Here is a 26,970-nt window from a genome sequence, read left to right as displayed (position 1 = left end):
ACATTCCAACTACTCTAGCTGTAAAGAACCCTTTCCTATTTAGCTGTCGGAATCGCCTTTCTTCCACACATAATGAGTGCCCCCTAGTCTTTAGTATTGTCCTTGGAAGGAATAAGTCACGTGCCAGTCCTTTGTACTGACCACACATATATTTATACATACAAATGAGATCCCCTCTGAAGCATATTTTTGCTTAGAAAAACAAGCCCAATGTTTCCAACCTCTCATCATATGAGAGGCCTTCCATCCCTTGTAATAATCTAGTTGCCTGTCTTTGAACTGAATCTAGTTTCTGAATGTTCTTTTTAAATGTGAGGCTCAAAACTGTATCCCATATTCTAGATGTGGCCTCACAAGCGATTTATAAAGGGGTAACAATATGATGGGATCGCGGGATTATATCTCTCTTTCTATACATCCTAAAATCTTATTTGCTTTTGCGGTTGCTGCTTGACACTGAGTACTACTGCTCAACTTAATTGTAACCAGAACACCCAAGTCCTTCTCCTGTTTTCTAGTCCCAAGTATGGTCCCATTCAATGTATATGCAGCAATAGGATTACGCCATCCCATATGCATTACTCTACATTAAACCTCATTTGCCAAGTGTTTGCCCATTCAGGCATCTTATCCAGATCGTTTTGCAAAATTGTAATTTCAAGGTCAGATTTTAGTATCCTACATAATTTGGTGTCGTCAGCAAAGACTGACACTTTACTCGTAATCCCATCCACTAGGTCATTAATAAAGAGGTTAAAAAAGAATTGGTCCTAGAACAGATACTTGTAGGCCCCACCGCTGACTATATCCCATTTAGAGAACGTACCATTTATGACAACTATTTCCCTTCATTTAGTCAATTCCTTACCCATCTGCATATAGTTTTCCCCAGTCCCTGTGTATGGAGTTTCAGTATAAGGCTGTTATGTGGTACAGTATCAAATGCCTTTGCAAAGTCAGGATAAATCACATCAGCCGCATTACCAAGATCCAGACTTACACTTACCTCCTCACAGAAACCCAACATATTAGTTAGACACGACCTATCTTTCATGAATCCATGCTGGTTGTCAGTTATTATATTATTCTCTGCAACATATCTCTGCAGGTCATCTCTTACAGTGGGGAAAAAAGTATTTAGTCAGCCACCAATTGTGCAAGTTCTTCCACTTAAAAAGATGAGAGGCCTGTAATTGACATCATAGGTAGACCACAACTATGAGAGTCAAAATAAGAAAACAAATCCAGAAAATCACCTTGTCTGATTTGGCAAGATTTATGTGGAAAATAAGTATTTGGTCACCTAAAACATGCAAGAATTCTGGCTGTCACAGACCTGTAACTTCTTGTTTAACAGGCTCCTCTGTCCTCCACTCATTACCTGTAGTAATGGCACCTCTTTGAACTTGTTATCGGTATGAAAGACACCTGTCCAAAACCTCAAACAGTCAGACTCCAAACTCCACTATAGTGAAGACCAAAGAGCTGTCAAAAGATGCCAGAAACAAAATTGTAGCACTGCACCAAGCTGGCAAGACTGAATCTGCAATAGGAAAGCAGCTTGGTGTGATGAATTCAACTGTGGGAGCAATAATAAGAAAATGGAAAACATACACGACCACTGATAATCTCCCTCGATCTGGGGCTCCACGCAAGATTTAACCCCATGGGGTCAAAATGATCACAAAAATTGTGACCAAAATCCCAGAACCCCATGGGGGGACCTAGTGAATGAGCTGCATAGAGCTGGGACCACCGTCACAAAGGTTACCATCAGTAACACACTACACTGCCAGGGACTAAGATCCTGCAGTGCCAGACGTGTCCCCCTGCTTAAGCCAGTACATGTCCAGGCCCGTCTGAAATTTGCTAGAGAGCACTTGGATTATCCATAGGAGTATTGGGAGAATGTCATTGTAACCAAAGTATAAATGTTTGTTAGAAACAAAACTCGTCGTGTTTGGAGGAGACAGAATGCTGAGTTGCATCCGAAGAACACCATATCAACTGTGAAGCATGGGGTGCCAACATCATGCTTTGGGGCTGTTTCTTTGCAAAGGAACCAAGACGACTGATCCGTGTACATGAAAGAATGAATGGGGCCATGTATCATGAGATTTTGAGTGCAAACCTCCTTCCATCAGCAAGGGAATTGAAGATGAAACGTGGATGGGTCTTTCAGCATGATAATGATCCCAAGCACACCACCAGGGCAATGAAGGTGTGGCTTCGTAAGAAGTATATGAAGGTCCTGGAGTGGCCTAGCCAGTCTCCAGATCTTAACCTCATAGAAAACCTTTGGAGGGATTTGAAAGTCCGTGTTATCCAGCAACAGGCCCAAAACATCACTGCTCTAGAGGAGATTTGAACAGAGGAACGGGCCAACATACCACCAACAGCATGTGCCAACCTTGTGAAGACTTACAGAAAATGTTTGACCTCTGCCATTGCCAACAAAGGATATATAACAAAATATTGAGATGAACTTTTGTTAATAACTAAATACGTATTATCCACCTTAATTTGTAAAATAAATCTTGCCAAATCAGACAAGGTGATTTTTTGGATTTGCCTTCTCATTTAGACTCTCATAGTTGTGGTCTACCTATGATGACAATTACAGGCCTCTCTCATCTTTTTAAGTGGGAGAACTTGCACAATTGGTGGCTGACAAAATACTTTTTTCCCCACTGTATAATGCCCTCAAAAATTTTGCACACTACTGTTGTCAGGCTTAATGGGCGGTAGTTGCTTGTCTCCACCTTCATATCTTTCTTAAATATCGGTACCACATCAGCCACCCTCCAATCCTGTGGCACCACCCCTGTTACAAGAATGACTAAGAATATGAGATACAGTGGTCTATCAATTACTGAGCTCAATTCCCTCAGTATCTGTAGATGAATGTCATCTGCTCCATTTGTATTACTTACTGCAGTCAAAAGTTTGTAAGTAGGTAGACTGTGGAGACCTGTATGTCGTAACCAGTGCCTTCCCCCCTCCCTCCAATCAATCCCGTAATGAAAACACAGACAATCCTAGGTGGGTTGAACAGGTCGGTCACAGCTTATTAATTCCATAAGCAGAGAAAGGCAATTACACTTCGTATCGGGTGGCTCGCGCCGAGATCCTGTCCATGATCGACAGGCGAGTTGGCCTAACGAGCTGTTGCGAACCTTTGCCGTCCTCTGCTTCTTCCGCCACGGAGGATCCTGTGTATAACCTACACGGGACTCCGACCCCCACCCATCAGCGTTAGGGCCTGTTCAACCCCATCCTGTAAATCAGACAGAAAAATATCGAGGCCAATGTCCGTCTAGTGATCTCTGTCCGGTTTTAATAGTCTCGTGTTATCCTCTTGCAGCTGTTGGTGACGGATAACGATACCGCCTTTTCCGGTCTCAAATTTTCCCATCTGGGTGTTGAATTTCCTCCTTGTGTGCTCTATGGCTTTTTTTATCTCTTGCGCCACGGCAGACGGCCCGTGGTATCATCTCTGAGCACACCAGTATCATATTCGTGAATAAACAGGTGAACCGTTCTATATCCATTGTCATCCATTTATACAGATCTGCCACCTTTTGCTTGCCTAGATCATTGCCACCCACGTGTAACACCATTATCACCGGGCGCTTTGCCCTCCTTGAAATATCAACCATCTCTTTGAACACCTGTTTCCATTGGAGGCCTCTGATACCCCTCCAGTTAACCTCTAGGCCCGGGAGGCCAAGATTCCTTCCTCCCGGACACAGTTTGGCCCTTTTTTCCTCCCAATAGACATAGAAATGTCCTACAACCCAAACTTCAACTCCTGTAAGAGATAACATATGTTAATTCAGCAAATCAGGTCTTATGTATCTGGCGAAGCATGCAGCTTTCCATCGACCCATTCTCTGCACCTGGGCCTCTGACACTCCTGCTCTAGCTGCTTCTGTGGCTGCCCCGATTCGGAACGAATGTGTCCCGTACTCTTTTGGATTTGTGCCGGTTTTTTCCAAGCATAGCTTGAAAATTGCTTGGAATTGGTACTTGGTCAGAGGGAACCTATCAATATGAGTGAAGAAAAATCTACTTGCGTGTTTTATTATGGCGTATCTTTCGACGATCTTTAGTGGGCAAACTGGACCATTTGATGCATTAACCAGAACCCATGAGCCCCTACCAGTGGGATCGCACTTTGATTTCCTCACCCGAATGCGCAGAACGTCGCTGCATATAACTATGTCCTCGTTAATTAGGCCATCTTCCGACGCGTTTTTTGACCGTGGTAGTAATTCGCTAATGCGCAGTGCTCCGGAAAAGGCGATCACAAAAGCTGCAGATATGAGGACCGCCTCGTATTGCGATGTGCAGAATGATGGGGATATCGAAATAATGTCATGCAATAATCTCAGTGAAATGGGGCGGCGGCATTCTTGGCTTGGTTGAAGCCTTTCCCATACTTTAATGGCTTGCTTAATGAAAAAGAACTTTGTTACATCTGCCCATCCCATTAGTTGAAAGAAAAAGGCTAACCCCGATAATTTGCATTGCGCCGACGTCCCCGACGACCCGCTTTCCTTCAGCCGTACTAGAAATTCCGGCGTCCCTGAGCCTCATGTTCGATCGCATTTATCGACTGGCCTACCCTGAATTAATGAGCATCACTCTTCCTAAGCCTTACCATAGACCTGCCAGGTAGCCAGCGACACGGAGGCATGGATTAGTGGCATTAGTGATTGGCCACTGTGTCCCACAGGGATAGCGGACTCTGAATACCCCGTGGTTGCGCGTTGGGATGCTGGATTCTGAAAGCCTGCCAATAGGAAAATAACAATGCGTTAATAATATTGTCGTCTAGGGGCACTGGACACTGGCAGTATTTTATTGTTTGTTACAGGGGCTCCACAGTCAAGGCACGCTCCTTATGTAGTTCCGCGCCTGCCAGAAAAATACCGAACAGGAGGTCCAAAAATAAAGGAACTAGAAATAATTTAGAAAGATAGACTTTATTGAGACAAAAAATTGGTAACACAGTAAATGGAGGGCACCACCAGAAAAATTTATATTTATATGTAAGAGCAAGAGGTCTCACCAGGGTATGCAAGTAGACATGTAATAGAGCAAAAAAAAAAGGTCAAACCCATAAAAGGGAGCACCTCAATTGCATAAGAAATATATATATACCAAATATATGTGTAATACAAAATTTGAATTTTTATTATGAAATCACATGAGCCACATCTTGATGTAAATATATTACTGCCTAAAATGTAGATCTCTAAGGACACAAACAAACAGTGCAGTATATGTGCAAATTTTGCCATATATGAAATATTACAATGTAGGTCACCATTTTGTTCAATCAAAGGCAGGCAAAGGTGTTAAAGCAATTACTCTACACATTTTTTTGCACATATTATATTTATATAAGCTTTTTGTGATATATGCTTGTACATTTGTAGGCATACATTTCTAAAGCCAGTTATATTTATTCATTGAGCGCCTTTTATGGGAGCCTGCTGTGGTTTGCCATTGCCTTTATACTGAGGTGTGGCATTTGGTCTTGAGTCTCCTTTGCACACAGATGCAATTTTAATTGTTTTTATACTATATGTGTTTTGTTTTGTCTCTGTATGCATTTTTTTGGTGAATAATAAAAATTCACCTTTTGTATTACACATATATTTGGTATACCGTATATAAATTTCTTATGCAATTGAGGTGCTCCCTTTTATGGATTTGACCTTTTTTTTTTTTTTGCTCTATTACAAAAAATTGGTAACAGTTACAATTGGAGCAAAAGAGTGCCCGCACTCATGTATATAGGATAATAATATACCGTATTTTTCGGACTATAAGACGCACCGGACCATAAGACGCACCCCAATTTTCTGAAGGAAAATAGGGAAAAAAATAATAATGTGTCAAATGGGGGTCCGTCTTACAGTCCGAATTCAGCTTACCTGGGAAGGGATCCGGCACAGGTGGAGGAGTGGTCACAGGGGTCATTCAGTGGTCCAGGCTCGTGCGGTGGCGACTCTGTGCTGGGGCAGGTTGGTTGTGCTGGGGCAGCTGGGCTGTACTGGGGCAGCTGGGCTGGGCTGTGCTGGGGCAGGTGGGCTGTGCTGGGGCAAGTGGGCTGTGCTGGGGCAGCTGTGCTGGGCAGCAGGGCTGGGCTGGGGCAGGTGGGCTCTGTGGGGTGAGGGTGGCGGCTCTCTGTGCTCCGGTGCAGGGGCGGTGGCTCCGCCGGCATTTCCTCCAAGTCCGGAGGCCCCCGCACATCCCTTGCTGGCTGCCGCCATGTTGCGGTGGCCTCCGGGAGCATGGACGCTGGAAAGATGGCCGCCGGTCCGGGGACGGCGCATGCACAGGATCAGATCTCGTCCCGAGATCTCGGGGGATGAGATCTTGTTGCCGAGATTTGAATCTCGTCCCCTGAGATCTCGGGACAAGATCTGAACCTGCGCAATATGGTAAATACAAAAATTGTGTAATGACCAACTGTAGGACATCATCCAGGGGTAATGACAGTATAGAGTATAGTCACATTAACCTTCCAAACATGCTTGGTTGAAGCATACACAGGGTATAGTACTGTATAGACAGATTGTGAAAAAATATATGTATATAAATATACACAGTACATAATATATGGTATAGATAAGCCTATAAAACACAATCAATAGTGATCAGCCAGAATAGTATATAGCCTGAACCTATGACCTGAGGAGGTATGACATAATGTTTTGTCTGTAAGTAAAGAAGAGGTGCCGTACAAAAATGTACAAGATAACCAGCTACTGTGCAGTAATTCTCTGGGTACTAAGATGTTGTATATAATTCAAAGAGAAGACAAAATGAAGGTATGCATAGCTGGTGGAAAAATAAAAATTAATGTATACTGACACCCATGTACAAATTAGGATGAATAGAAGACAAGGTGTGGAAAGTCATTGTGGGATTGATACCTATTGGACTAATGTAGTAATGTGGCATATATGTAAAACACATATGGAGGCACATGGGAGGGATATATACAGGAAAGGTTAACTGGATGGTCAGAATGGTGAGTGCAGAATGCGCCTTGATGCATGTTTCGTATCAAGTCCTTTGTCCTGGCTGATGTCTTGAGATGTTGCTTCAGTATTGCCACATAATCTTCTTTTCTCATGATGCCTTCTATTTTGTGAATTACACCAGTCCCTCCTTCAGCATAACAACCCCACACCATGATGCTGCCACCCCCGTGTTTCACAGTTGGGATGGCGTTCTTAGGTTTCCAAACTTCTCCCTTTTTCCTCCAAACGTAACGATGGCCATTATGCCCAAAAAGTTCAATTTTAGTTCGCCAGACCACAGGACATGTCTCCAAAAATTGAGGTTATTGTTCCTGTGTGCGTTTGCAAACATTAATCTGGCAGCTCAGTACAACCGGTCAAGAAGGAGCGCAAAAAATGGAAGTGGGGATTTAAAAGGCATCTTTATTATTCACAACGCGTTTCAACAGAATAATCCGTCTTCCTCAGGTGGCAGTACAGATCACAGGGGGAAGGGGAGGTATTTAAAGGAACAATAGCCAATGGAAAATGGCTGTTAGTTAAAAAATCACAGCAACATTATAAATAAAATACAAGAAATAAAAACTGACTATAAACAAAAATTAGACAAAACACTTACATTGAACACTCAATAATATTAAAAGCAATCAAAAAGCAACATGAGCGGAATATCAGAATGGTTTCTCAATAGTGAGATTTAACCCCTCAGGTGCAAGTGTCCCTAATTTAAAGATCCAGAAACTTTCCCTCCTGATTAAATTCTCATAACGGTTAATAACATCATCCTTGATATGTTCTTTGATCGTCAGCTTCAGCCACCAGGATCCTTATTGTGTGTGAGTAGAAAATGTTTCGAAAGACTGTGTAACAGATACCCATTTCTTATATTTTGGCGGTGTTTATTCATTCTATTGTGCATTGGTTGAATAGTTCTACCCACATATTGCAACCCGCAGTCGCATTCGATTAAATAAATAACAAAATTTGACTGACAGTTGACGTGACTATTAATTTTAAAACAAGAACCTGTGGTGTAAGATTTAAAACGTTGCACACCATTACAAATGGATGTGCAGCAGAGGCATTTGGGGGCCCTACAAGCAAAACAGCCTGGATTCTGTAAACCATATGTGGTTGATGGGGATGGCCGAATGATATAAGTATTGCTTGGGGCCACAAGGTTACGGAGGGTACGATTCTTCCTAAAGATGGTCATGGGTTGTACCGGTAAATGTTTTGACAGAATAGGGTCAACTTTCAAAATAAACCAATATTTTTTGACTAGATCACAGATGCGGGCGTGGGACCTGTTAAAGGTGGTAATCAGGCCTCATTTATCAAAATCGGCGGACTCAGCCTTCTTTTGTGGAGCGATACATCTATTTCTGATTTTATCGATGCAGTCCTTCTGAGAGGAGTTGTTGGCCCTGGTGAAGGCGTCCTTCAATAGATTTTTAGGGTAACCCTTGTCAATAAAACGATCTTCAAGGATTTTTGCCTCTTTTAAAAAGTCACTGTCTTTAGTGCAATTTTTTCGGACTCTCCAATATTGCCCATAGGGAATATTCGAGATCCATTTGGGGACATGGCCGCTGGTAAAGTTAAGGTAGCTATTAACATCAACCCTTTTGAAGTGGGTTGATGTTGAAATTCTACCGTGATGGTCAACATTAATCATTAGGTCCAAAAATTGGATACCTGTGGTGGACATATCTTAGGAAAAAGTCAGACTCCCCTTCCCCCTGTGATCTGTACTGCCACCTGAGGAAGACGGATTATTCTGTTGAAACGCGTTGTGGACAATAAAGAAGCCTTTTAAATCCCCACTTCCATTTTTTGCGCTCCTTCTTGACCGGTTGTACTGAACTGCCATAATTTTCCTCCTCTTTGAGGTGCCCGGCTGGAGCTGCACTCCCCCCTAACCCACACATGGCTGGCGCTCATTTTTTGACCGTCCTTACACTACCCTCCAAACGTTAATCTGGCTTTTTATGTTTCTTTTGGAGTAATGGCTTCTTCCTGGCAGAGTGGCCTTTCAGCCCATGTTGATATAGTATTTGTTTCACTCTGGATATTGACACAAGCTTACCAGCATCATCTATGCAAGGTCTTTTGCTTTTGTCCTTGGGTTGATATGCACATCGAACCACAGCACATTCATCTCTTGGACACAGAACCCGTATCCTTCCTGAGTGGTATGATGGCTGGACATTCCCATCTTGTTTGTACTTGTGTATAATTGTTTGTACAGATGAACGAGGCACCTTCAGGTATCTTGTAATTGTACCCAAGGATGATCCAGACTTGTGCAATTCTACAATTCTCTTCCTGATATCTTGGCTCATTTCTTTAGACTTTCCCATGATGCTATACAAAGAAGCATTGTGCTTCAGGTGTGCATTAAAATACATCCACAGGTGTGTCTCTAATTAACTCAGATGTTGCAAAAAAAACTATCAGAAGCCCCCAAACATATTATATTATCATATGGGCAGTCCAGAATTCTTTTAGTAATCTTAGCGTATGTAAACTTTTGACTTGGCGGTAAGTAATAAAAATGCCTTAAAACATTCTTTTTCTCTCATTATTCTGGCATTTGGCAAATATTAATAATTTTGGTAATCCTAATTGACCTAAAACGGGAAAGTTTTATTGTGAATTCATGTCAGATATTGTGAAAAATATGCATATGTCTTTTTATATAGTGTATGTAAACTTCTAGTTTCAACTGTAGAAACAGGTCAGTTTTCCCTGTATGAGTCATCAGTCACTGCAAATGTTCCTGACAGGGAGAAGGAGGGAGCAGCTGGGTCAGGAGTTGAAGGGGAATGATAAATACAGGGACAAGAGACTTCCTGTTTCTGCACAGAGCAATTGAGAAAATAGAATAATTACCTGGGTACAAAGGCAAAACAAGCAATTGCAAGTACATAGTGACGTATCATATGATGACTGCAATATATTAAGAAAAAAAACTGTGATGAAAGGAGTGCTTCTTCAGCAACGGTTTTCAAATGCTGGGTAACCAGATACTGTACAAGTCCAACTGCATCATCATTCTCTATATGTGTAAAATGAAAAAAAGTGCTTATTTTTAGAGTAAATGTAATCATTTGCAGGTATTTCTTACTATGTTTGATAAATCTGCAACGCTATATATGTTTTTAACTACAGAACCACATCCACTGTAGCCCACTCAAATATTTGTATAAATGTCAGCAGTCTGTTGCCACCACTAGGGGGCCAATTTATATGCACCTGTGCACTGCTCCCATCGCGCTTAATATGAGAAGTGCATGGATCAGTTTCTGAGGAGTGTACTTGTGGAGACGGAACAAAACTGTGCAGTATATATCATGTACTATAGCTTTATCAAGTATATTAAATACTCCAAATCATTAATGCTACGGGATTCTGAAAAACCCTGTAGTAGTAAGAAGACTTTATTAGCCCAAAATTACAGCAGATCCACATAAAAGTAAACTACAACATAATGTACCATACAAATATGTTCTTTTGTTCAGAATGAACAAAAACCTGTTAAGATGATGTATCAGATGAAACATCTGCCTTTTAACTACATCTCAGAAATCGGATGTCGTGTGCTGGAGCTCCCATATGTGGGAAATGAACTCAGTATGATTCTCTTATTGCCAGACAATATTGAAGACGAGACAACTGGCTTACAAAAGGTAGGTTTACTTCATCATACTGAATAAAACTCCTCTTATTTAATTATTTGTGGAGAACTAAACCAAAAATCACGGTCCAACCCTCCTACCGGTAACAGCACCATACGATAATGCTCCCGATGCAATGCTATTGATTCACAAAGATATTCAAATTAAAGGGTGAATTAATAAATTAAGATTTTGGTAAATATCGGGCTGCCAGCGCCAATGCCTTGTTGACATAGAAAGAGCATTGCGATGCCATAATTATTACTATCATCGTTACTACCATGTAACTAAAGACTGGCGGGGAGCAACAGGAGCATCTGTGCACAAGCTGCAAGGGATTTAATTCATTAACAGTCACTTTAATTCAGCATAATCCCATAGGTGGATATCACGCTGGCTGCACAGCCTGCAGTACGATTCCATACATTGTGTGCAGTAGAAGAGACCGCACGGGAAGGCAAAAGGAGAAATTAGGGCTGTATTGACAGTTCAGACCAGAAAGAGGAATGAGCTTCTGCTCTCTAGCTAGAGGAGGCAAGAGAGACATATTGAGGCCAATAAGAAGATGTTCCTAACAGGCAAGGCAGTTCCCATATACACTTCACTGTAAATATTACTAGCTACTCCCTAAGTGAGCACAGCGAACATCAAATTTCCTGCAGCCAGTCTTGCATACCTTCCCCAAACCCATAAACCCATTTGTCTCATTCTGATGTCATCAGTGAGCTGCCCAATACCCACTGGTAATATAGATGATGCTGGGCTAGCAATGAAAAACTCATAAGAGGAAATTGGGTTAGTGAAATACTCGTTTCCTTCTCAGACCTCCTCCCTCTCCTGCTCGTTGCTTCCTTTGCACTGAGGAAGCCAGTTTTGCTGCATGCACAGTGCAAACATGGAAAAATATGATTTTCCCATTCGGTGTTTTATTCTGCTGTACATCCTGTTTTTGTGGACGGTCCTTACATCTACAATTATAATCCAGTACTAAACTTTTCCTACTAGCCACTAGAGCCCACAAAATAAGCTATTAACCATTTACTGCAATTCACTTTGCTGTGTAGACTAAGCAGTTCAGCAGAGTCTTCTACTGCCCTTGAAGGTCTAGATTAGGCAAAATAGCAGCACTTTACACAAAGGTAAGGTTTTCTCTGTAGTTTCCCTGTAACTCCCAACTATAACTGTAAAAAATGTAGGAGCTTATAGGTGTTTTTCATTTTCCCCCACTTAGTTGTCACTATCTATAGAGACAATGCAGAAAGGATGCTTGTGCATTGTAATGGATTGTGTTGACTAACATATTAATGACCAATTCATAGGCTAGCTTATCAATATCAGCTTGATAGGGGTCTGACACCCCAATGGATCATTTGTTAACTGCTGCAGCACTGGTTGGATGTAACAATGTAGAAAGCCAGAACAGCATAATTCCATGCAATGTTCAGTGGCAACTCTTAGGTACTGCATCTTATCACCCATTCACTTGAATCCACAGATCACCCTTTGACATTTTACAGGCCCCAAAACAGTTTGTAAAAACTAAAGATTTAAAATAATATACATATTTAACATTTTAATGATTTTGCCTTTCAGTGTATCTCGAGTTTCAAGACTAACTGTTCATTAGGCCAAATTCAGACAACAGTGAAACACATTATGACTATGTACCATGATGTCTGGACTGGTTGTGTCTCCTGACCAGAACGCAACAGCCTCATAAACAGTGGGGAAAATACCGTATTTCATACACTGCCATTTTGCACGTTTTCCCATCTACAAAAAATGGAGAGGTCTGTAATTTTTATCGTAGGTACACTTCAACTGTATGATTTTTAAATAATTTGCATTTTGTTGCAAGAAATAAGTATTTGATACAATAGAAAAGCAGAATTTAATATTTGGTACAGAAACCTTTTATTGCAATTACAGGAGACAGATGTTACCTGTAGTTCTTGACCAAGTTTGCACATATTGCAGCAGGGATTTTGGCTCACTCCTCCATGCAAATCTTCTACAAACCTTTCAGATTTTGAGGCTGTCACTGGGCAACACTGAGTTTCGGCTTCCTCCAAAGATTTTCTGTTGGATTCAGGTCTGGCTAGAACACGCCGAGACCTTGAAATGCTTCTTACGGAGCCACTCCACAGTGACTATGTGTTTTGGGTCATTGTCATGCTGGAAGACCCAGCCACAACCCATCTTCAATGCTCTTACTGAGGAAAAGAGGCTGTTGGCCAAAATCTTACAATACACGACCCAATCCATACTCCCTTCAATATGGTTCAGTAGTCCTGTCCCCTTTATAGAAAAGCACCCCCAAAGTATGATGTTTCCCCCACCATGCTTCATGTTGGGACAGTGTTCTTGGGATTGTACTCATCCTTTATCTTTCTCCAAACACGGCGAGTGGAGTTGATACCAAAAAGTTCTATTTTGGTCTCATCTGACCACATGACCTTCTCCCATGCCTCCTCTGGATCATCCAAATAGTCACTGGTGAACATTAAATGGGTCTGGACATGTGCTGGCGTAAGCATGCCCTGCAGGATTTTAATCCATGGTGGCGTAGTGTGTTACTAACGGTAATTTTCTCACAATCATCCTGATCCCACAAGGTGAGATCTTGCACCCAGCCTTGCTCAGGTCCACAATTTTGTCCTTGGTTTCCTTAGACAGCCCTTTGGTCTTGGCCATGGTGGAGAGGTTGGAGTGTAATTGATTGAGTGTATGGTCAGGTTTGTGAGACATACAATTCTTGCTGGTTGGTAAGTGATCAAATACTTATTGTTAGGCATCAGGTTTCTGCAGCTGCATAGCAGAGATCCCGAGCCTTGCATTCAGCAGTCTCCCATTCCTCTCCAGCTGCAGAGGAGGCTGCTCAGACTCGTTGATCCAGGCGCTGTGCTCAGACCAGCTCTGTAGGTTTGGCTGCTGCTGCCACCTCTGGTCCAGCTATAGCAATGCATGCTGGTCAGCAGCGAGCTACTCCAAGGACTAAGTCCTCCTTTCGGTCCACTGAGCATGCTCTTGGGACGATCTCTCATTGGAGATCGTAGGTCATATGCTCAGGTCCTTCTCCAGCTCGGATTGGACCATCAAGAAGGTCAGGAAGGTCCCAGAAGGATGCTGCTATAAAAGAGCTGCATGGCCGCACGGCCATGCGCTAGTATAGACTCTTATGCTGATTTGTGTGTATGATGATGAATGCATGTATCTGGTGACTGACTCATTAAGACTCCCCTCCCTTTGATACGCATGTTGGTTAGGGATTCAGAGTGAGAGTCAGCGCCGATTGGTGGCTATGCTCAAGCCACTATGCTCCCAGTAGTCTACGCACACTAGTGTCCGACTGTGCCTCCCTGCTATGGGCACTGTCATACCGCACCAGGTAGCTGTGACCGCCGTGCGCACCTCTAGCGCTTTCCTCCCCGTCCTGGGTGGTTAGTGGCGTCTGCCGAAGCGGCACTGTGTGCACTTGGTGCGATTAAATATATTATAACCTTTTGCTGGCACTGCAGTTGCGGCGCCGAGTGCTGATGGTCTATAGGAGCTCTAGTCCGGTGTCTCTAGGACATGGCTCTGTGACCCTAATTAGCGCTCACTCAGCCGAGCTCTGTGAGTTCAACAGGCTCCGGCGTTTGTTTCAGCGGCTCTGTGGAATAACAGAGTTCGTCTCTATTCACACTCGGTGAAGTCAGCCCATGTGTAAGCAATCGTTTAGCCACCATCTTGTTCCGCCATTACTCAGCAGCAGGTTCCATCTCTGCACGGTGAACCCCGGGCTGCGAACGCACCTCATATCTCCTTTCATATTATTTGGTGCGTTCCGCAGTCCCTAACACTTATTCCATGCAATAAACTGCAATGTAATTATGTAAAAATCATACAATGTGATTTTCTATTTTTTTTATTTTTAGATTCTGTCTCCCACAATTGGAGTGTACCTATGATAAAAGTTACAGACCTCTCCATTTTTTTGTAGGTGGGAAGACTTGCAAAATCAATTTATCAAATTCTTATTTTCCCTATTATATGCCTATGAGGCTGTAGAATTTGAGTGAGAAGACCCAGGCACAGTCCTTTCATCATGGTCTGTACTCAGATCAAGTTTCAATGACATCTGAATTACTCTGGATTATAACAACTGTTTTTATAACCCACTATATGTAAATTTTGTTTCAGCTTGAAAAGGAAATTTCCTTAGAAAAACTTCAGGATTGGACACAACCTGAACACATGTTTCCAATTGATGTGCATGTGCATCTTCCAAAATTCAAATTAGAAGAAAGCTATAAGCTTAAACCAATATTATCTGCTCTGGGAATGGTTGATATTTTTGATGCAGGTTGTGCAAATCTATCTGGGATATCAGGGTCTGAGAATATTTTCTTATCTGACGTCATACACAAGTCTTTTGTGGAAATAAATGAAGAAGGCACAGAGGCTGCGGCAGCCACGGCTGGCATTGCAATGATGTGCATGCTCCGTGAAGAGGAATTTAATGCAGATCACCCATTTCTCTTTTTCATTCGTCATAATGAAACAAAAAACATTCTTTTCTTTGGCAAATACTGTTCTCCATAGAAATAAATATATTGATGCCTATTGATGAAAATGATATAAATACGATAATCATTTTTTTTTATAGAATTTGTTATGTCATCAAAGTAATGAATAAAATAGAATGAAAATATTCTGAGAACAGTAGTTCCTTTAAGTTCATCCTTTTCCGTTTGTGTGAAATCATTATTTTATTAGCAGAAATATGGATAAAGATAAATATTTGATGAAATGGTGTCACTCAGCATTTTCACCAATACTAATGCCAGGGCTACCCAAAGAATTTGTAGCAAGTAACATTTCACAGAGTTGCCAGTGATAATACTTGAATTTATTGAATATACAAATTTCATGAGAAATTCAGGGAATTGTCACACAATAAAATTAGTAATAAGACAGTTGGTGGAAAAAGTACAGTAGCTTGCATGTTGGATGCAAATTCTGCAAAACTCCTATTAAAGTGGCTGTGTCTGCCATAAGGTCTGCCATACAGATTAGATAACAATCAGCAGAAAACACAGATTTCAGTGGGACAGGTCATCCTTAAAGTGAACCTATCATCAGGATTTTGCTCAGTAAACTACAGACACTGTCAGGTTGGCGCCATTATACTGATTAAAATGATACCTTGGGTGATGAAATCCATCTTGTGGTTGTTTAATCTTTATTTTCAGTTATTGAGATTCTCATCAATCAAGTAGGTAATCCAGCTCAAACAGTCCCATAAAAAAATTCTAATTTTATTGAAGAATTCTTTAAAAAATAGTCCTTACAGTGTAGAAATCACAACCCCAATGGGAAGGTTATATGGGCAGACGCGTTTCAAACCTTGCAGTTCTTAATCCTTGCAAGGATAAATCCAAGTCATATCGAATAAATTTTACCACAATTATGAAGGTACAATATGTCACAAAAAAACTGTTTCAGAATCATTGGTTGAAGCATTTCAGAGTTATTGTTAGCGTGGGTAGTCAGGAGCCGGAATCTCCAGGAGTGGACCCTCTAGACCGTGGCACCGAGGGGCCCTGGGCGAGCTGCCAGGTGGAACCGACCCCTATACAGGGACCGTTAGGAGCAGGCCCAGGGGTTCGAGTACCACGGTAGCAGTACCGAGAGGGGCGGCTCAGAATGGACTGGAGTAGGAGTGTGGGACTGAAGCGTAGACTGTAAGGCTGGAATATGGAGAGGTGGCTGGAGTGGAACCCAGGAGACAGGACTGGAGTAGGACTGTAGGAGTGTGGATAGCTGGATGGAGCAGGAACACAGAAGGCAGGACTGGAGTAGGATGGAACAGGAACGCTGGTGCAGGACTGGAGTACGATGGAACTGGGACACAGGAACAGGAACACAGGAACAGGACTGGAGTAGGAGGAACCGGAACGCTGGAGCAGGACTGGAGTAGAATGGAACTGGAACACAGGAACAGGACTGGAGTAAGAAGGAACAGGTACGCTGGAGCAGGACTGGAGTATACTGCAGGGAACACGGGAGACAGGGCTGCGAGGCTGCTGCAGGAAACACCGCGGACAGAACTGAGAGGCTGCAGAGAGCACAGGAGGAAGCAGGGCCCAGTGTGCAAGGTAACACAATGATCAGGTGCCTCCCTCAGGGGGAAGCGGCCTGATATAGCCCCATCTGGTCTGCCATTGGTCAGAAGGTGCTTCCGGGTCAAGGTACAGCTGGAGCACAAGAAGCAGTAGGGAGGCGCGGCCGCGGCCTATGGCACATGTGCATTGCATGCAGGGATGGCGTCGGCCGCGAGCCCGACAGAGGTGACCGCCGCGGCCGTCGGGTGAAGAGAGGCTGCGGCGTGGGAGCGGAGGCCGGCTGCGGCGAGGGAGCGGAGGCCGGGTGAGTATGACGGAGCGGTGTAACAGTTATTAACTCATAAAGTGACAGTCAGAATTGCCCAATTTGTCCTGGTGATGAAGGTGCAAAGAGGCGTGTGGGGTAAAGGGGTTAATAGCATAGGCACAAAAGCTGAATTAGATCTATGCTTAAACAGCTGAGAAGATAATTACTTTGACCAGTCAATAGGAAACCTTGTACTATGAAATCAGTTCTTTAAACCAACAATGGAGACCAACAGTTAAATATATAGGCTAGGAGATTAATGCATGTGTAACCAGACAATATGAGCAGTCTGGAAAATTGGTGCAAGATGTTCCAATAATGAGGAAAGACTGCCATCTGCTGACCAGGCAAAATGAAGCCGAAATAAAGTATGCTGGAAGATTTTCAGAGGGAGGACTAGAACAGGTGATCCTTAGTAAGAACTGCCCTGATATAAAAGCCCAGTGTTTCAAACCACAGATGGATATGGCGCCAGGAAAGAAAGATGGGCAGATGTGCTCCAGAGTCTCCACTGAGACCAATGTGACAGGCCTCAGCAGGGAGTCTGTGCTACCTGGGTGTTGATCACCACCTGGCAAGGTCCAGATCCCCCAGAATACATCCCCGAGTACAGCTTATGCTGGCCAGAGATGTAATCTGCATCCTGCGCTGGTCAAGGCTCCAAGGTCAGACTACTTCTGTTAAAATTTGAGGCCTGGTCCTCTCTGCCCCGAGCCTGAGAAACTTTCACCGACGGTCAAGCCAAGAAGAGCAGTGTGGCGACTGCGACAGTACGCCTGCGAGAGGAGGGACAGTGTAAGAGAGCAGGGCAGTCACTTCCAGCTATCACCTATGGTACCGGGGTCGGCTGGGAGGGGGCTGGTTGGTACGTGGGAGGCTCAATGGGCTTTAACCCCTTCATGACCCAGCCTATTTTGACCTTCATGACCAGGCCATTTTTAGCAATTCTGACCAGTTTCCCTTTATGAGGTAATAACTCAGGAACGCTTCAACGGATCCTAGCGATTCTGAGACTGTTTTTTCATGACATATTGGGCTTCATGTTAGTGGTAAATATAGGTCAATAATTTTTGCGTTTATTTGTGAAAAAAATGGAAATTTGGTGAAAATTTAGAAAATTTCGCAATTTTCAAATTTTGAATTTTTATTCTGTTAAACCAGAGAATTATGTGACAGAAAATAGTTAGTAAATAACATTTCCCACATGTCTACTTTACATCAGCACAATTTTGGAAACAAAATTTTTTTGTTAGGAAGTTATAAGGGTTAAAAGTTGATCAGAAATTTCTCATTTTTACAACAAAATTTACAAAACCATTTTTTTTTAGGGACCACCTCACATTTGAAGTCACTTTGAGGGGTCTATATGGCAGGAAATACCCAAAAGTGACACAATTCTAAAAACTGCACCTCTCAAGATACTCAAAACTACATTCAAGAAGATTGTTAAACCTTCAGGTGCTTCACAGGAACTAAAGCAATGTGGAAGGAAAAAATGGACATTTTAATTTTTCCAACAAAAATTTTCTTTTAGCCTCAGATTTTTCATTTTCACATGGGCAACAGGATAAAATGGATCCTAAAATTTGTTGGACAATTTCTCCTGAGTACACCGATACCTCATATGTAGTCATAAACCACTGTTTGGGCGCACGGCAGGGCCCGTAAGGGAGAAGCGCCATTTGATTATTTGAATGGAAAATTAGCTCCAATCGTTAGCGGACACCATGTCGTGTTTGGAGAGCCCCTATGTGCCTAAACAGTGAAAACCCCCCACTAGGGTCACCATTTTGGAAACTAGACCCCTTAAGGGACTTATCTAGATGTGTGCTGAGCACTTTGAACACCCAAGTGGTTCACAGAAGTTTATAACGCAGAGCAGTGAAAATAAAAAAATCATTTTTTTCCCTCAAAAAATGATTTTTTTTAAGCCCGCAATTTTTTATTTTCACAAGGGTAATGTAACAGCTCTGCTGGCATCGCTGCATGGCCTCCCATTCCCCACTCACCATCTTGCTCACTGCTCCAGGCCATGCTGTGAATTCTGTTTACTGCCAGCTCCTTGCCTTGTCTCCTGTGTTCATGTTTCCTGACTGTGTGTATAGGGGGCAGCGCCTGAACTCTCTGCTTCTTATGGAGTCAGGGTGCACCTGACCAATTACCTAGAGCCCTCTACTATATAGGACTGCCCCACCCACTGAACCTTGCTTGAGCAATGTCTAAACTCAGTATCTTGCTACTGAGCCTGTCAGGTCCTTTCCTGTGTATCTCCTTCTCTGGAGGTTTTTCCCATTGCCTTGCTTGGTACTCTCTGTCTGCCCTCCAGGAGGCAGAATATCCTGGTCTCTGTGCCTTGTCCTGGTCCTGTCTCTGTACTTAGCCTAGTGCTTCTCTGTCCGCCCTCCAGGAGGCAGAATATCCTGGTCCTGGTTCCATTACTCCTTGTCTTTTCTTGGTCCAGCCTTGCTTTGTCTCCTTGGTCCTATACCTTGTCTCAAACCTATGCCTTGTCTGTACTCTGTCCTACCTCTGTCTGTCAGTCTACTTGTCTGTGGTTCCTTTCCCTGCTGTGTCTATCCTGGTGTCCTCCCTGTCTGCTTGTGTTCCGTACTCTAGCAGTTCTGCTCTGTTCTGCATGTGCTCCGCTTCTGCTGCTGCACTGCTGCAGAACCTCTTGCTGCAGCTTCACTCCACAGATCTTGTGGTTCAGCTTTGCTCTGCTCCTGCAGAACCTCTTGCTGCAGCTTCTCTTCACAGACCTTGTGGTTCAGCTTTGCTCCTGCTGCAGCAGAACCTCTTGCTGCGGCTCCGCCTACTCCGCACTCCTGTGGCTCTGCCTACTCCACACTCCTGCCTGTATCCGTACCTGCAACTCCTGTGTGAACAGGTCCAAAACCTGTTCCTTCATATACTACTCCTGCCTGCCCTGTCTCTCCCGTGCCAGCCTGCCCTGTCTCTCCCATGCCAGCTTGCCCTGTGTCTCTCCTGTGCCAGCCTGCCCTGTGTCTCTCCCGTGCCCGCTTGCCAGTGTCTCTCCCGTGCCCGCCTGCCCTATGTGTCAAGCCGTGCCTGCTTGTCCTGTCTCAAGCCGTGCCCACCTCCCCTGTGTCTCAAGCTGTGCCTGCCTGCCCTGTGTCAAACTGTGCCTGCCCTGTGTCTCAAGCTGTGCCTGCCGTGTCTCAGCCGTGCCTGCCGTACCTGCCTGCCTGTCAGTCGCACCTGTCTAAGTACCTTGTCCCTGAGTGGGAATAGCAGCCACAGCCAGACACCACCCTGGAGTGGCACCTGGCAGCTAACTGCTGCACAAACCTGACCTCACCATCAGAGGCTCCAGCGAAGACCGAGGTAGCTGTCATAGTGACGCCCCTTCCAGTGTAGTCTGGTTTGTGGTACAGTGGGGCCACAACCCCCCGGCTCACTCACGCCAACCTGACAGGTAACAGGAGAAATTGGAACCCAAAAGTTCTTGTCCAGTTTGTCCTGAGTATGCTGGTACCCCATATGTGGGGGGAACAATGGTTTGGGCACGTCGGGGCTCGGAATGGAAGTAGTGACGTTTTGAAATGCAGACTTTGATGGAATGGTCCGCGGGTGTCGTTACATTTGCAGAGCCCCTGATGTGCCTAAACAGTAGAAACCCCCCACAAGTGACCCCATTTTGGAAACTAGACCTCCAAAGGAACATGTCTAGATGTCTGGTGAGTATTTTTAACCCCCAAGTGCTTCACAGAAGTTTATAACACAGAGCCGTGAAAATAAAAAATCATTTTTTTCCACAAAAATAATCTTTTAGCCCCCAATTTTTTATTTTCCCAAGGGTAACAGGAGACATTAGACCCCCAAAGTTGTTGAGCAATTTTTCCTGAGTACACTGATGCCCCATATGTTGGGGTAAACCGCTGGGCACACGTTGGGGCTTGGAAGGGAGGGAGCACTGTTTGACTTTTTGAACGCAAAATTGTCTGGAATCAATGGTGGCGCTGTGCTTCACCCCAAGGGGGGTGGCTTTGCGCCCCCCCCATGGCTACGATCGCTCTGACTGGCTGTTGAAAGTGAAGCAGCCAATCAGAGCGATCATGAATGGAATTTGATGAAATATTACAATCCAGCCATGGCCGATGCAGAAATAGCATCGGGAATGGCTGGAGACACCGATCCGACTCCCCCCACTGACTGACGGGGCCGATCGGCCGCCGCCGTCATCATCTGCTCCCCCTCCCCTCCCCCCGCCTTCCAATCACCCCCCGGTACCCTCAGAGTTCCGCTGTTGCTCCCGGTGTCCTGCCATCCCGGATCATGGGTGCCGCCATCTTCCATAATGGCGGGCGCATGCGTAGTGCGCCCGTCGAATCTGCCAAACGGCAGATTCCATTCATTCATTTTGATCACTGTGATAGATCACATCACAGCAATTAAAATAAAAAAATAGTACATCACCCTCATAGGTAGGGACAAATAGAAAAATAAATAAAATATTTTTACTTTTTATTATTAAGGTTAGGGTTTTAATTAGGGTTAGAGTTGGAATTAAGGTTAGGGGTGTGTTGTGGTTAGGTTGTTAGGTTTTGGATTAGGGTTAGGCTTGTGGTAAGGGTTATGGTTATGGTTGGGATTAGAGTCAGGGGTGTGTTGAGGTTAGGGTTGGAGTTAGAATTGAGGTGTTTCCACTATTTAGGCACATCAGGGGGTTTCCAACCAGTATAGCAGAGAGACATGGTCTCCCTGCACTATGGCTCTTCAGTCTGTAGGCAACAGGTCACTTTAGGTCTGTGGTTTACAGAACGGCTGGATGATGCACTGAATAAATCTAGGCGGGGGTGTAGCAACATGATGGCGTCTACGTGCCAGGACTCTGACAACCTGCACTTTTGTGCACCCCCGTGCCTTGCTGCTGTCAGCCGGCAGACTCCCCAGAATTCGGGGTTACAGTGGGGAAAAAAGTTATTTAGTCAGCCACCAATTGTGCAAGTTCTCCCCATTAAAAAGATGAGAGAGGCCTGTAATTGACATCATAGGTAGACCACAACTATGAGAGTCAAAATGAGAAAACAAATCCAGAAAATCACCTTGTCTGATTTGACAAGATTTATTATACAGATTATGATGGAAAATAAGTATTTGGTCATTATCATCTCAATATTTTGTTGTATATCCTTTGTTGGCAATGAGAGGTGAAACTTTTTCTGTAAGTCTTCACAAGGTTGGTTCTCACTGTTGTCATCAATAGCTTGGAGGATTCCCCACTTCATAAAATGTAACCTTTAATCAGTCATTAAAACCAAGACAAAACAATGGACACAAAAACAAACAAAATAAAGTGCTTGTGGAAATCAGTGCTCATTAAAAAATGGTTTAGTCTCACCACTGAAAACAGACATGACAATCCTGGTCTATTTGCAGATCTATCCCGCCGGGTACTGGATCCAGTCAAGGAGAGGGAAGAGCATAGAGGGAGAGGGATATACGTATGCAATATTTCCCTAAGCTCCCTGTCATGCCCAGTTTTGCTCCTGTCCTCACAAGGACAGGCCCAAGTAGACTCTATAGTGACACCCCCAATGATGAGGGGTAAAATGCTCCCTAAACGTTTCGTCCCCAATAATGGGGATTCATCAGGGGAGTTGAACAGACAATCAGGGGGGGGGTTAATTTTGTCCGTAAATCAAAAAGGCCCTGCAATGGCTGGGTGCCTTATGGACAGTTACATTTTTGGATGTCTCTGCCAAAACTGAAGGTGAGAGAGTGTGGGTATGGGGAGAGTGAGAGTGCGGGTGTGAGTGCGAGTGAGGGTGAGAGTGTGAGTGCGGGTGAGAGTGTGAGTGCTGGTGAGGGTGAGAGTGCAGGTGAGGGAGAGAGTGCAAATGCGGGTGTGAGTGTGAGTGTGTGAGGGTGAGTTCGGATGTGAGTGCGGGTGAGTGCAGGTGAGAGTGTGAGTGCGGGTGTGAGTAAGAGTGAGTGTGAGTGTGTGAGTGCGGGTAAGGGTGAGCATGCGAGTGCGGGTGATGGAGTGAGTGCGGGTGAGGCTGAGAGTGAGTGCGGGTGAGCGTGTGGGTGAGTGTGAGTGCGGGTGACGCTGAGAGTTTGAGTGCGGGTATGGGTGAGAGTGTGAGTGCGGGTGAGAGTGTGAGTGCGGGTGAGTGTGAGTGCGAGTGTCAGTGCAGTGGAGAGTGAGTGTGCAGGTGCGGGTGAGAGTGTGAGTGCGGGTGAGAGTGTGAGTGTGGGTGAGAGTGTGAGTAGGAGTGAGTGTATGATTGCGGGTGAGAATGTGAGTGCGAGTATGAGTGTGAGTGCGGGTGTGAATGTGTGTGCGGGTGAGGGTTTGAGTGTGAGTTCGGGTGAGAGTGTGAGTGCGGGTGAGAGTGTGAGTGCAGGTGAGGGTGTGAGTGCGGATGTGAGTGCAAATGTGAGTACAGGTGAGGGTTTGAGTGCGGGTGTGAGTGAGAGTGAGTGCGGATGAGGGTGTGAGTGTGAGCGCGGTTGAGAGTGTCAGTGCGGGTGAGGGTGCGAGTGCGGATGAGGGTGCGAGTGCGAGTGTCAGTGCAGGTGAGATTGTGAGTGCGGTTGAGAGTGAGTGTGCATGTGCGAGTGAGAGTGTGGGTGAGAGTGTGAGTAGGGGTGAGGGTATGATTGCGGGTGAGAGTATGAGTGCGGGTGAGGGTATGATTGCGAGTGAGGGTATGATTGCGGGTGAGAGTGAGTAGGGGTGAGTGTATGATTGTGGGTGAGAGTGTGAGTGCGGGTGAGAGTGCAGGTGAGAGTGTAAGGGGGGTGTGAGTGCGAGTGTGAGTGTGGGTGAGACTGTGAGTGCGGGTGAGGGTACAGGTGAGGGTGTGAGTACAGGTGAGGGTTTGATTGTGAGTGCGAATGTGAGTACAGGTGAGGGTTTGAGTGCGGGTGTGAGTGAGAGTGTGGATGAGGGTGTGAGTGCGGGTGAGGGTGTGAGTGCGGATGAGGGTGTGAGTGCGATTGCGGGTGTGAGTGTGAGTGTGGATGAGGGTGTGAGTGCGAGTGTGAGCGCGAGTGAGAGTGCAGGTGAGGGTATGATTGCGGGTGAGGGTATGATTGTGGGTGAGAGTGTGATTGCGGGTGAGAGTGTGAGTAGGGGTGAGTGTATGATTGCGGGTGAGAGTGTGAGTGCGGGTGAGAGTGTGAGTAAGGGGGGGTTTGAGTGCGGGTGTGAATGTGTGTGCGGGTGAGAGTGTGAGTTTGGGTGAGTGTGAGAGTGTGAGTGCGGGTGAGGGTGTGAGTGCGGGTAAGGGTTTGAGTGCGAGTGTGGGTGTGAGTGTGGATGAGGGTGTGAGTGCGGGTGAGGGTGTGAGTGCGGATGAGGGTACGAGTGTGAGCGCGAGTGAGAGTGCGGGTGAGGGTTTGAGTGCGGGTGTGAGTGAGAGTGAGTGCGGATGAGGGTGTGAGTGTGAGTGCAGGTGAGTGTCAATGCAGGTGCGAGTGTGAAGGAGTGTGAGTGCGGGTGAGAGTGTGAGAGTGAGTGAGGGTGAGTGAGGGTGAGAGTGTGAGTGTGGATATGGGTGAGATTGAGTGCGAGTAAGAGTGTGAGTGCGGTTGAGGGTGTGAGTGTGAGTGCGAGTGAGAGTGAACGTGTGAATGTGTGTGAGGGTGTGAGTGCAGGTGAGAATGTGAGTGTGAATGCGGGTGAGGGTGTGAGTGCGAGTGAGGGTGTGAGTGTGGGTGCAAGTGCAGGTGACAATGAGTGTGAGTGCGGGTGAGAGTGAGGGTGTGAGTGTTGGTGAGGGTGTGAGGGTGAGAGTGTGAGTGTGAGTGAGCGTGTTATGATTGGGTCACCGAGGAGGAAAACAAGACCAAGCTAAGCCACAGAAAACCAGAGAGGTTGGTAACTAAGCGGATTGCAGACCCCTGATCCTATCCACACAACTAGCAGTAGCCGTGGAGCGTACCTACGATGATTCTAGACGCCTCGACACAGCTGGAGGACTAAATAAGCCTAAAGCAAGAAAAGGGAAATCTAAACTGCCCCAGAGCAGACCCCAAAGGAATAGATAGCCCCCAAACATATATTGTCAGTGAGACAAGATGAAAACACAAACACAGGTAGGAAAATAGGCTGAGCAAACGATGGGGCCCACACTAACTAGAAAGGACAGGAAAGGAAAGATACTGTCTGCAATCATGCCAAAAAACCCTGCAAAAATGTCCAACAATTCTGATAGCAAAAAAAAAACCCTGAAGTCACTAGACTTCACCCACTATATCAGCACTCTGGCATATTCTGAAAACAGAGCATATAGAGGCCAATCTAATCAGGGACAAAAAGCAAACTGGCACAAACAGTAACACAAGAATGGAAATTCAGCACAGCCCCAGCCAGGGCTGGCTGACCACACAAAACTGAATAGACAAAACCAAATCAAATATGAACAATAGCAAAGAACACTTAGCTTGAGAATGCAGGGACTGAACTGGAAACTAAGACCTCAGGAGGCAGGAAAAATCACCAGCAGGGATAGAGGGAGTCGGCTGTCTTAAATCCAGTCAGAGACTCCAGATGTCCAGTCGTCATCCTCATTATCAGGTGGCAGGTCTGTTAATTAGATCAGCTTCATGACCTCCTGCAACCACCAGAGGGAGCCCGGAAAGAGAACTCACGACTCCTCTGTCAATACAACCAGCTCCACTACCCTCACCAGCAACCAGAGGCAGACCAGAAAGTGAATTCACAACAGAGCGTGTGAGTGTGGGTGAGTGTGAGAGTGAGTGTGGGTGAGAGTGTGAGTGCGGGTGAGAGCGTGAGTGCATATGATGGTGTGAGCGTGGGTGAGAGTGTGAGCACGGGTGAGAGTGTGAGTGCATGTGAGGGTGTGAGTGCAAGTGTGAGTGCAGGTGTGAATGTGAGTTTGAATGTGAGTGAGGGTAAGAGTGCAAGTGAGGATGAGAGTGTGAGTGCAGGTGAAAGTGTGAGTGAGAGTGTGAATGCGAGTGAGGTTGAGAATGTGAGTGAGGGTGTGAGTGCGGGTGTGAGTGCAAGTGAGTGCGAATACGAGTGGGTGAGGGTGTGAGTGCGAGTGCAGGTGTGGGTGAGTGTCAGTGCGGGTGAGTGTGAGAGTGCTAGTGCGGGTGATGGTTTAAGTGCGAGTGTGGGTGCGAGTGCGGGTGAGGATGTGAGTGCGGGAGAGGGCGAGAGTGTGAGTGAGCGTGAGAGTGTGAGTGCGGGTGAGGGTGAGAGTGTGAGTGCAGGTGAGTGTGAGTGCACATGAGGGTGAGAGTGTGAGTGCGGGTGAGTGTGTGAGGATGTGAGTGCGGGAGAGGGCGAGAGTGTGAGTGCGCGTGAGAGTGTGAGAGTGAGTGTGAATGCGAGTGTGAGTGTGAATGCAAGTGCGGGTGTGAGTGCAAGTTCGGGTGAGGGTGAGTGAGTGTGAGTGCGGGTGTCAGTGAGTGTGAGTGAGGGTGAGAGTGAGTGTGGGTGAGAGTGCGAGTGAGGGTGTGAGTGTGGGTGTGAGTGTTATTGCGAGTACGACTGTGAGTGTGAGTGTGGGTGCGAGTGAGGGTGAGAGTGCGGGTGAGAGTGCGAATGCGGGTGAGAGTGCGGGTGAGGGTGAGAATGTGAGTGCAGGTGAGGGTGTGAGTGCAGGTGCGATTGAGAGTGTGAGTGCGAGAGTGGGTGCGAGTGAGGGTGAGAGTGCGGGTGAGAGTGCAAATGCGGGTGAGAGTGCGGATGAGGGTGAGAATGTGAGTGAGGGTGAGTGTGAATTTGAGTGCAAGTGAGTGTGAGTGCAGGTGTGAGTGCAAGTTCGAGTGCAGGTGAGGGTGTGAGTGCGAGTGAGGGTGTGAGTGCGAGTGCAGGTGAGAGTGCAGGTGAGAGT

General features: G+C 45.4%; 1 protein-coding gene across 1 annotated transcript in view; it reads left to right on the top strand.

Moving 5' to 3' along the window:
• Positions 1-15,413, top strand: part of SERPINB1 (serpin family B member 1) — a 33,476-nt gene extending 18,063 nt beyond the window's left edge. The window contains exons 6-7 of the mRNA XM_073550152.1: positions 10,565-10,732; positions 14,903-15,413. Coding sequence (XP_073406253.1) covers positions 10,565-10,732; positions 14,903-15,304 — 570 coding nt within the window. The 3' untranslated portion in view covers positions 15,305-15,413. The remainder of the gene's footprint in view (positions 1-10,564; positions 10,733-14,902) is intronic.
• The last annotated feature ends 11,557 nt before the right edge of the window (positions 15,414-26,970 follow it).

This window comes from Dendrobates tinctorius, unplaced genomic scaffold (assembly GCF_039654945.1).
Source record: "Dendrobates tinctorius isolate UK_male_01 unplaced genomic scaffold, ASM3965494v1 ptg000163l, whole genome shotgun sequence".
Classification (NCBI taxonomy): domain Eukaryota; kingdom Metazoa; phylum Chordata; class Amphibia; order Anura; family Dendrobatidae; genus Dendrobates; species Dendrobates tinctorius.
Note: the sequence above shows the minus strand (reverse complement) of the source record. Positions and strands in the feature narration are given on the sequence as shown.